Source organism: Tamandua tetradactyla, chromosome 25 (genome assembly GCF_023851605.1).
Source record: "Tamandua tetradactyla isolate mTamTet1 chromosome 25, mTamTet1.pri, whole genome shotgun sequence".
NCBI classification, from domain to species: Eukaryota; Metazoa; Chordata; class Mammalia; order Pilosa; family Myrmecophagidae; genus Tamandua; species Tamandua tetradactyla.
In genome coordinates this window covers 16,714,871-16,726,953 of record NC_135351.1, presented here as the reverse complement: position 1 = coordinate 16,726,953, position 12,083 = coordinate 16,714,871, and the positions used below count along the sequence as shown (strand labels likewise).

The 12,083-nt window shown below is 35.2% G+C and overlaps 1 protein-coding gene across 1 annotated transcript in view; it reads left to right on the top strand.

The window, feature by feature from the left end:
- RANBP9 (RAN binding protein 9) overlaps nt 1–12,083 on the top strand; it is a 113,871-nt gene that overhangs the window by 96,172 nt on the left and 5,616 nt on the right. The window contains exons 10-12 of the mRNA XM_077143722.1: nt 1,595–1,736; nt 4,550–4,671; nt 6,896–7,047. Coding sequence (XP_076999837.1) covers nt 1,595–1,736; nt 4,550–4,671; nt 6,896–7,047 — 416 coding nt within the window. The remainder of the gene's footprint in view (nt 1–1,594; nt 1,737–4,549; nt 4,672–6,895; nt 7,048–12,083) is intronic.

Genomic DNA, 12,083 nt, shown 5'->3' with positions numbered 1-12,083 from the left:
TGGATCAGATTCATGTGTCATCAGCTCAAAAGAAACTTCTAAAGAACAGCTGTTTCTGAGAATAAATTATTAGCAGACTTTCATAAATGGTCAACATTCAGAATGTGTTTTCTCTAGAAGTTAAATCAGATAATTTTGTAAAGGTGATGCTCTGGCTGTGCTGTATTATGCCTCTGGTCACCACATCTAGCTGGGCTGCCTGTGTCTCTCCATCCTTTCCCAGCCAGGCTCCTTGCATGAGTCTGCTGTCTGCCCAGTTCATTTTCTCCTATCCTTTTCTCAGTTAACTGGTCTTACTCTCTTTGGCTTTTGGTTTTCTTTCCTAAAATTCTCTCCTTTCGATAGCTTTTATAATAGTGCTTTTTCAGGTTTATGTCCTGTAAATCTTCAGATTTTCTTTCTAGGCTTGTCTCTTAATTCTGTGTTTTACAAGATGCTAACTTTCCTCGGTTGTGTTTAGTTTTCTAAGACAGAAGTCAAATAATGTTTTCTTTCCTTTTATAGAGTAACCCTGTGCTTTTTCTCAATCAGCATTTAGTCTTTCTTCATCAGTGCTTCTCCGTTTACCTCACCACATGGTACATGCAGATGATTCTCAAGTCTGTGTCATTAGCCACCACCCCTCCTAACTAGCATACAAACCTCTTCAGGCTTGGCATGTCTAAAGCAACTCATCTTTCTCCATACCTTTTTCCATGAATTCCCTCCCCATCTTGGTAGTGGCAGTACTGTCCACCCAGTCATCCATAGCAAAAAAGAAAGGAAAGAGTAATTGCAGCATTTTAACTTTAATCTGACTCACCTACATGCTGTCAGTCATGCATCACTCTTTCTTCTTCAATATCATTCATGTCTCTTCTTTCTACTGCCATAACCCAAGATTATCACTACTTGCCTGGGTTATTTGTACTAGCTCCCTAACTGGTCCTCATACTGCTTTTCTCCTTGCTTATGCCCAGGTAAACTTTGAGAAATTCAAATCTGATCATATTATGCTTCTGCTTAATATCTTTTAATGACTTTCCACATGTCTGAGTAAAATTTAGAGTCCTTTACTTGAATATGAAAAAGTATCTCCATCTTATACCTCATTAATGCCAAGCTGTTTTCATTTGGTGGTGTCCTGTTATAATGCTTTTCTGCTTTCATGTATGTTGCTTCTTTTACCGCTTTACCCTTCTCTGCCTCATTTCTTCTTAATAATACCTTAAATATTTGCATCATTGTTATTTGGGGACAGTTTGCTTTCTTTCCAAAAACAACAGTAATGGTTAGTTTTAATTAATTGCAAACCATTGATTGTTAGCCATGTTGGCCATGGGTAAATTAATTCTCTGGGCCTCCATATTGTTATATGTAGAATGGAGGTACTGATAATACTGTCCTCAAAAAGTGGTATTGTGAGGGTTTTATGAGATTCAAGATAAGCCTTCATCCAGTAAATGTTACAGGAGATGTGACATAGTCTATTGAGTCCCCTACATTATAAGACTCTTAAATACAAAATCACAATATGTGGACATTGTTTATAATCTAATCATTAAGTTAATGTTTGTTTCTGTTTCCATGTGGTATCATTTTCTTCTTTTTTAAGGTTTTGAAAGTTGTAGTAATGGTGTAATATCAAATAAAGCACATCAGTCATACTGCCATAGTAAACATCAGTCATCCAATTTGAATATTCCAGAACTGAACAGTATAAATATGTCAAGATCACAGCAAGTAAATTTCACCAGGTAAGTGATTTTCCTAGCTTTTGCATTGGTATAAGTGGCCTAACTGTAGGTATCATTATTGCTGATACTTGTGAAAGAAACTGAATTGTATGGCCCATAGTGAGGGTCTGGGAGTTTCCAAGGTTCCAGAGAATAAAATGGTAGGAAAAAAGTTCTCCAAAGCTTTTCATTTTCCCCAGTATACCTGTGTACCCTCTTCCCTCGAGTGGGACAAATTCAGGGTTCTAGTCTTCCTGACAACCAGAGAACATTTAACATAGAGGTGGCCATAGAAATGCAATTTATGTTTCCAAGTTAAGCCACAGTTCTGTATATAGCCTCTAATGTTAATATGAGATGTTTATAACACTTTTTTTTTACAGCTCTTTTACCCTGTGTACATTTGTGTTTTTTTGTTGTTGCTGTTTAGTGTAAATGTGTAGAATGTTTTACAAAGACATTTTCTTTAAAGTCTGTCTTTAAGTAGTTTGGTTGTAACAGATGGTTAAGCCATTTAGTAAACACACATTGAGGTCCTATTGAGTGCCAGACAGTCCGTTAGGCACTTAGGATACAAAGGTGATTATTACATGGTCTCTGACTGTGAGGAACTTTGAGAGAAGAGATATCTAACTCAGTATACCAAGGTTCTTATCATACGCAGACTTTAATGTTCATGCAGTAGAATAATTTGAATTGACTATTAGGCTCATGAATGAGCCTGTCCAAACCACTAAGCAGCCTTTAATACTTTATCATACTTCATGGTGCTTTATCAGTGATAAAAGAGTTCTGCCAATTGATTGAGTGTAGAACTATGGTCACTTCATGGGTTCTTCTCTTAAATACTCTCTTCATGGTAGGAAGTTGCTAAAGAGACCTATTATTACCTGAGTTCTGGGAAGCATGCTTAACGGAAGGGGTTGATGTCACAGTGTCTTCCTTTGCATGCAGTGTAGAAGGGGAAGAAAGTAAGGTTTTAGGTAACTAACCTTTAAACATTAACAGCTACCTTATAACTGATAATGGCTTTCTTTAAAACAATATTGTGAAGTTAGCAGAGATGGTGTTAACTATTAAAACCATTTTACAGATGTAGAGCTGAACATCAGAAAAGCAGATGACTTTTATTTTTTAGTGAATGAATAGTAGCTAGTAAGCTGCAGTGCTGAAGACTAGTTCCAGGATTTCTGACTTAGTTCTAGACTTGTGCTTTATTCATTATACCTCTCACCACATGAAATGCTCTTCTTCCTGCCTTCCCTCACACCTATCTTCTGTTCAAGCTGCAAAACTCAGTTCAGATACTGCCTCTCCCAGGATGTTTCCCTTGTTCTACCTCTCTTTAAAACAATTGGATCATATGTTGTATCGTTTCTTGTGCTGAACTTTCATCATGGTGCTGATCACTCTGTAATCGAATAACGTAATTTGCTTTTTAATAGTCTGTTGGCTACTGGAGGGCCAGAGGCTGTTGCATTATTATATCTTTAACATCTAGCATGGTATTATGCCTCAGAAGCTCTCAGATATGTGTTGAATGAAAGAATGAATGCTATTCAAATACTCTGTTATCCACAGAAAGTTAAGTAGTTTAAGACCTTTAAAGGCTATGATCTTAAGAATTTCTGTTAAATTAAGTATTTTTTAGAAGTTTAGTTTTTTTAAATCCATTCTCACAGTTTATCAAGATCATAAGCAAACTTCTCTGACTGAAGAAGTCACCCTGTAGTCCTACAGCCACTACCTCTTTCTCCCCCAGAATCTTCAGATTTTACTAAGGGAAGTGGGTATACACATTTCTCACCCCAGTGTGTAACCAAAGTTACCTCTGGTGGCATTTACATAGAGTGGTTTTTTTGCTCATCTGTTTGCAGTGTTGTTGTTGTTTTTCTACAATTAATTTTTATTGCTTGTATAATAAGAAAAGATCATTTTTATTTAAACATTTCCTAAATTTTCATGAAGCATTTGTATAATCATTACTTGGATCTTCACAGAACAAACCTTAAAAGATATTTATCATAGCTTATAAGAGTGTGGTTGGGTCTGAACGGCATACGTTGGACAGCTTAAATATGTTCAGATAAAGTTATTGGCACATAGGTATTCATTCAGTAAATGAAATGAGTGAAAATCGGAAACATCCTAAGTGTCAAAGACCACACTTTAAAAATTAACATTCATCGATATCTGAGAACCGTTAGCTGATAAGGAAGCAGATTAGAAAGAAAAAGTACTGAGTGTTGAAGAGGTAAGAGAAGTTAAGACTGGGCAGTTATAAAATTTGGTTTAAAAAAGATTATTATTTACTTTTGAGAGGGGTATATTTTTAAGTAGTAAGGACAAATACCAAAATGTCAAGAATATTAAAGCCACATAATCTAGAAGCAAGTTCAATATTATGAGGGCTGGAAAGGGGTGAAGTGGATTCCAGATTTATTAAGTTGGCTTTGAGAGTGAGGTTTTCCCTCACATGCTGGAAATGAATGCTGGGGGGAAATGCTCGGCAACAGGGAATTCATCAAGTACAGTTCTAGGTTTGAAATAGTTAGGACACATAGTACAAGGTATGATCTCTTCATATTAAAATAACACTCTATTTTAGCATATGTACTCTATTCTCCCTTATTTTCAAGGGTACAGATTTGTTCAAAGTCAGCTACATATTTGGCTTTGAATACATTTAAGATCTAACTAAATACCTTTTTTGCAGATTGCTATTGCCTTATGAAGTCAGTTTATAAGTAGGCTATGTAGTTGAGTAATAATTTATTTTAAACTAAGCTGCAAGTGTAATATTTCTAAAATTAGGTTTGTTTTTTCATTTTCAGTAATGATGTAGACATGGAAACAGATCACTACTCCAATGGAGTTGGAGAAACTTCATCCAATGGTTTCCTAAATGGTAGCTCTAAACATGACCACGAAATGGAAGATTGTGACACCGAAATGGGTCTGCAGTGATATTTCTTACATTTTTAATTAAAAAAAAAAAATGATGGCTGCAAGGTTATGTTTTTACTTGTACTGATCCACAGCTGATGAGCATAAACCAAATTTAAGATGTATGTGCCATAGGATTTGAGTGCTAAATATTTCTTCTCTTAAACTTTCCTTGAGACAGTGGGTTGCTAGAGAGAATAGAGAAGGGTACTTTTTCAGTACCTTCTAAGTTAAGTGCCAGGGTTTTTCTTTGCTAAATATCTATCTAGGCTCAACTTTAGTGCTTCCATTAATGCAGCAGTACTAACCTATTAGCATTGAGCATTTAGGATATTTGAAGGATATTTCAATATGTTCAGTAAGCCAAATGGGTAGAAATGATTTTATAGATTCTCATCCAACAGAATTTCTTAAATTCGTGTAATGCAAACCGGTGTGATCATGCATAGTCCAGTGCCTGGCACATACTATGTGCCAAAGTATGACCTCTCCCTCCCCCAAAGTTATGTGTCTCAGAGTTATAAGAGCATATGTTTTACTTTGTTGTCAACTTATGCAGTATGTAGTACCATAAAATTAAACCACTGGCAAACTATCCTATCAACTGGAGAGCAAAAATTATTGATGTTTCTGAATTAATTTAGCAAAATACCATGGCAGCATTAGATTTCTTAGTATATTTGAGGTTAAAAGGTATTTATTCAGATCGTTAGAATGTATGAAAGAAATTATGCTTTATAAATGCAAAGTTATTTTATTGTTTATATTGCCATCTTGTTGAGGATTATATGTTCCAATGTATAATCATGCTTTCAGACAAGGAGTTTGAATAAAAAGGCAGTGTAGTTTTACTCTGATACCAGCAGCTATTACTTTAAAAGAGTAATTTAAGCATAGTGGTTGAGAGCAGGGTGTTCTAGAGCTAGATTACCTGGAATTGAATTCTGGTACTGCCACTTACTAGTTGAGTGACCTTGTGGGGTTAGCCTCTCTGTGCCTCACTTTCTTCATCTGTAAAATGGGTGTAATAACTACCTCATAGGTCAGTCGAACTAAATGAATTAATCTGTGGAAAGCTAATAGCACAAAGTTAATTGTTTAATAAATGCTAGCCATTATCATCATCATTATTAGTGATTTATACATCATTATTATTAATGATATATACAGCTACACTGTTGATCAGTAATTGTTGTCAATGAAGGTATATACTATTAAATTATTTTCTAAAAGTTGTTAATCTTTTTACCTACTATATAATATGGTGTCGTCTTTGTTTTTATTGGAATCAATTAGCCTCTGTTAGCTTCCAAGAATTATTTTATTCCCCTCTGTTCTATGCCAGTTAAAGCAATCTAAGAGGCAATTACTTTTTTACTTTTTTTACTGTTCCTTAATGTAGTTAGAGAGTTGGGCTTCTGAAATTTTTCCTGACATATTAGGAACATTTGAACACTCAAAAAGTTGTCACCTCTTGTTTTAGTTGGCTAATGCTCCTGGAATACAATATACCGGAAATGAGTTGGCTTTTCCAAAGGGGATTTATTAATTTACAAGTTTGAAGATCTAAGGCCATAAAAATGTCCAAACTAAGGCATCCACAGAAATACCTTGACTCAAGAAAGGCAGATGGCGTCCGAAACACCACTGTCAGCTGGGAAGGCACGTGGCTGGCTTCTAATGGTCCTTTGGCTTCGGGGTTCAAATTGTTTCCCCAGGGGCATTTTCTTTCTGCATTTCCAAATGTCTCTGTATCAGCTCTGAGCTTTTTCCATAATGGTTCCCTTTTAGAGGACTCCAGGAAGCTGATTAAGACCCACCTTGAATAGAAGAAGAACATCTCCATGGCAAAACACCTAATCAAAAGGTCCCACTCACAACTGGGTGGGGTCACATCTCCATGGAAACAATAAAAAAGATCCCACCCTAAATAATAGGTCTGACTCCACAAGATTGGATTAGGAAAAAAGAGCATGACTTTGGTGGGGGTACATAACAATTTCAAACCAGTACACCTCTTAACTGCATGCTAGATAGATATTAGATTTCTAGACTTTTGAGACTTATATAAAATATACACTTTAACTACAAAGTGTCATTTTTAAATTAAAAACTCTTGCATATTTAGATGAAATGTTTGAAGTGTACAAAATATATTATAAGCAGTTCATGTACATTTCTTCATTGTAGTTCATTCAGTAAGGCAGTAAAACACTTGTTTGTTTTGCTTACAGAAGTTGATTCAAGTCAGTTAAGACGCCAGTTGTGTGGAGGGAGTCAGGCCGCCATTGAAAGAATGATCCACTTTGGAAGAGAGCTGCAAGCGATGAGTGAACAACTGAGGAGAGAATGTGGCAAGAATACAGCAAATAAAAAAATGTTGAAGGTAAACTTGTTTTCCCTTGAAAAAGTATAAATGTAGCAATGGAACTAAAATGTAGTTTTGTAAAAGACTGAGTAGTGTACTAGAAGTTCTTGTTGGGAAACGTGAACATAGAATCTCCCTTTTCTCCTGGCCCAGTTGAGACTGGAAATTATTGGTCAGGTTAAGCAGCTCTGATTTTCTGGAAAGAACCTTGGACTTCAAACTAAAATATGAATTAAACCCCAGTTAAGCCTCTTACCAGCATCAGGTGGCTGTTGTCAAGTTATTTAGGAGAAATAAAATATGGGTATGCTAATAAAACTATATATTTGATATTTTCTTATTTAAGAAAATGTTCATTGCTGCAGCAAACTGAATGTATAATACATGGTTATCATTTTGGTGGGGATTGGTGAAGAATTGGGTCATCTTTCACAGCCAGGATAGTTAAAGTCCATGATGGTTATAAGATGGACAAAATTTAAATAGTTCAATAAATTAGTCACATTTTTGTGTATCAGTTGAAGATGGAGGAATTTCTCCTTAACTTAAGCCAGTGTTGCAGTTAGTTGTAAAGATGATAGGGATCTTTAAGAAGTTTTTTTCTTTTCATTTTCAAAAGCCCCATGAGCTCTCTAAGCCTAAAACATTAGCCTAGCAATTTTAATTTTTTATCCTGCATTAGGTTGAGTTAGTTCCGTATCCATTCGTTATAGAAGCACTTTCTCCTGAATGTTTTTAAATAGTTCCAAACAAACAAACAAAAAGAAGCAAAGGGAGATGCATGTGGTGACCTTGAGACTGATGCTTGGGTATGGCAGGAAAGGAGAGAAGTCTTTTACCATATCTTCCTTACCTGAACTGAGAGCCATGGTACCAATCAGCAAGACTTAATAGCACCTCTTACAGTGCTTAGTTATAAAATTGGTAGAAATAAAACAGCTACCTCCATTATAACCTCAGTACAGCACCTGTGTAGACATAAAATATCTATCCAGTCTAGGATCTATGATACATGTCAAGTTAAAGACCTGCAGTCTTGTGTTTTCAGTAGCTGAGGTGAGAAGAGAGTTGTGTTCACCTTATTTAGTACTTCATCTATTATTTGTGACTAGAGTTATCATTTCTAATTGGTGACCCTGAGCTTTCAAAAAGCGTTAGGTTTTTTTATGCTAGGTAAGAGTAGATTATGAAATTAAAAAAATTTTTTATTTAAAAGGTCAAATTAGACATTTATGTATTTGGAAAGTGTCCACATTTGCCCAGTAAGATAGAGTTCCTTGAGATCAGACTATGTCTTTTTTTCTCTCCACCCCCTTTTAAAAAATACATTTTTCTACTACTTATAGCACATAGGTCTCCAATAAATATTTCTTAAATTGAAATTGAATTCAATTGAAAAACATAACTGATTTTTCCATATTGAGAATTTTCATCACTAGTGCAGCTTTTCTGATATTGGGAGTGCTAAGAAGAAACCTAACACTTAGGTTCTGTTTTTAAGTTACTTTGAGCATCTTACGTTCTCCATATAAGTACAGAGGATATTTTGGACCAATTATCTCAACCTTTTTGATGACTGGGCCCTTTCAAAAGCATTAAAGATCCTAAAGAGCTTGTTTTTATATGTGGTTATACTTATGAATATTTACCATATTAGAAATTAAAACTAAAATAAAAATTAATTCATTTAAAATAATAATAAATCCATTAAATAAATAACATTTTTTTGAGAAATATCTTCCCAAAACAAGACAAAAGTTGAGATGAGCGGCATTGCTTTATTTACATTTTTGGAAATCTCTTTAATATCTAGCTTAATGGAAAACAGGTTGGATCCTCCTATCTTCCTCTGCATTCACTCCGTTTTCATATTACATGTCATGTACCTCTTGTCATCCCCACTGCATATAGTTGTGAGAGAGTGAAAGTGAAGAAGCCAGGTAAAATATCTTAGTTATTTCAAAAGTAATTTTGACCTCATAGACCCCATTGAAAGGGTCTTGGAATAGGCATCCCTCCTTGGATTATACTTGACAATTGCAGTTTTGGGGATATTTGGAAATATGAAATGTTTTTAAGAATTCATAAGTTATTTTTAGACTAGGTCATCTATTGTTTTAACTTTATGTTAATTGGGTGGAATGAAGGAATGTGATTTATTCAGGGCCTCTGAAAATTTATGATTATACTCCATCAGCTTATTGTATTTGATTTTAATTTGGTCAAAGCTCAAAAAATAGCATAACATGACCTATCTCAAAAGAAATTCCTGGTTATGTATTGAATTATGTGAGGTTATGCTTTCCTTTCTTTAGATGGCTTTTGCAACTCTGACTTATAAGCAAATAACCTGATTTGAGAAACGTCCTTAATATTTTGAATGCTTCCCTTTCATTTCCCAAACTTGATCTTTCTGGGAATAAGGTGGGTAATTGATGCACCTTATGAGAAGCAAAAACATGCTGGAAGGAAAAGAGGAGCCCAGATTTAAGGGCAACATGAGGAGAAAAAAATGTATTTTATTTTTTTTTACAGTAGTTGAGGAGGTTTAGAAAGTAATCCTTTGTTTATTCTTTACTTCAGGTCCCATGTGATTGTAGATTCTTTCTTTTTCATTTTTGACATTTTTGGATTTACATAAACCTGTGTGTGTGTGTGTGTGTGATTGTAGTTCTTTCTTTTTAATCTTTGACATTTTTGGATTTACATAAACCTCTAAATGTGTGTGTGTATGTGTGTACACATACAGAGAGAGTGCTTTGGTCAAGGTTGAAGGTAAGATTTGCCTGAATGGCTTTATCATTAGGAAGCGTGCGTTTTGCTTCACCTGTTGAGGAGTAGCAGGCAGTATTACAGTCTGTAAGAGGAGACGGCTAAAGTAGACAGGGTGCTCCTATCCCACTTGATGGCCCATTGTTACCTTTTCTCTTCTATTTTTCTGTCTTCCTTTTCCTTTTTCCTTTTTTCTTTGTTTTTGTTCCCCACCTGCCTAGGTCTGCCAGTGGCTCCCATGAAAATTGCCTGGCTTGGCTTGTTCAGCAGGTATTTATTGAATTTCTGCAGTGTGGCAAGGCACTGCAGTAGGCACTGTGGGAGATTCAAAGATGAATAAGGAGCCCCAGCCTGCAAGGAGTTTTAATCTAGTGACTGAAGCAGAAATAGAACTATTTAGATTCACCTTATTAAGAAACTGCTATAAATTTTAAGTCAAGTATGAGTAGAGTTTGAGGATCCTACCTAAATGATGTCACATTTCCCTCAGAAATTATTCCCACTGAGGTAATGTTTTTTCCTTTAAAATAAAAAGTAACCCACAGTGCCATGGTATTTCACAGATATTTCACTTTTGTGCCATAACACCCATGTGCATGTATTTTACCTAGTTAGTAAATTTGTGTGTTGTTTTTAATGTCATAAAATTTAAATTCTTCCAGTTTCTGTGCATCATTTGCAATTATTTTTAAATGTCTGCAAATGGATTCATATGATATGTTCTGTATCAATTTAACATTTCTCTCTTCGGATTATTTCTTTGCCTTTATGTTAAATGGTTTAGTGAACATCTTTTTACATGTACTTTTATGTTTCTTCCATAAAATCATTCCAATGGGATAAAGTCCTGGTAATAAAATCTTGAGTCAAAATAATATGGTTATTTTACTGTGGCTGTTGCTACATATTGCTATACTGCTTTCCAGATAAATGCCGATTGACCAGCAGTAATGAAGGAATGTACCAGTGTCGCTACCTTAATCCTACCATAGTGAGTTTAACATAGTATATTAAAAATGTTTATTTCCATTTCTTTGGTTACCATCACCAGTCAAGTTTTATGGCAGGTTTAACACATTAATGTTGCTTTACTGATTTCATTCATTTCTTCTTTGTAAAAAGATATAATAATAATAATAATAATATTCTAGATATTTACTGGGAGCTTGATGGTATAAACCCCACCCCACCCCACCCCACCCTGATTTTATTATTTTTTTGCTTTCCAGCTTCACTGTACTTTTTTTTCCCACTATACTTCTAAGCCACATTTCATACTTCATGATGTTGCTGGTATGATCCTTCTGTAGTCAAATTTAACCCATACCATTCCTTTATTTAAAACCCCACAGCCTTACTGAAAAGATTTTGAGCTTTTTAGCATAGTATTTGAGGCATTTTAGGATCTAACCCCTTTATGAGCCTCAATCTGCATGTACCTTGAACCTGTGTTTTGTCACTAGTAATAATGTGTTATTTATTTACATGTCTTCCTGCTTTACCAGATTATGTCAGTTCCTTGAAACTGGGACTAGGTTCTGCATGTCAGTGTCTGGCAGCTATGCTGCAGAAGCACATGTTGAGTTGTTCTGAAAATAAAGTGAGATTTTTTTTTTCTGTTTGGCATGGGCAGGCTCCGGGAATTGAACCCGGGTCTCTGGCAGGCAGGCAAGAATTCTGCTACTGAGCCACCATTGCACCACCCTAAAGTGAGATTTTTTTTCTCTCCATATAGATTGATAATTAAGAGACTGCATCTTACAAAAGTATAATTCTAGCTCTGTAATCTTGCCCTCTCACTGCCTTGGTTTACTTCTCTATAAAATGGATATAACAATAATATCAACCTCATAGGGTGAGTGTAAGGATGAAATGAGATGATCTATGTTATTGCTCGAGACACTGCCTCACACAGTGCAGGAGAAATGACCATCTTTTTTTTTCCCCCTATGAATCTGTATTCCAGGTATTCTTTCAATGACTGAATTTTTACTAGAGGCTGTAAATTTTGGTTTTGATTTTAGATTTGGGTCTACAGCATTTCCCCTTTGGATAGCATATCAGAATGTGGAGCTTTGTACATAGTTTTGTACTTGTTTTACCTATTAGTCCCTGGACAAATTTATTAGAGATGTGTTTTTAAATACATCTGCACTATAGGGATGGTACTTCTCATTAGATGGTTGTGGGGTGAACTAAGTCGTGGGCAAAACTCTGTACTTAGAAGTAATGTGTTTGTTTGGAGTCAGCCTTACAGATTATAGAATAATATTCTCTGTCTT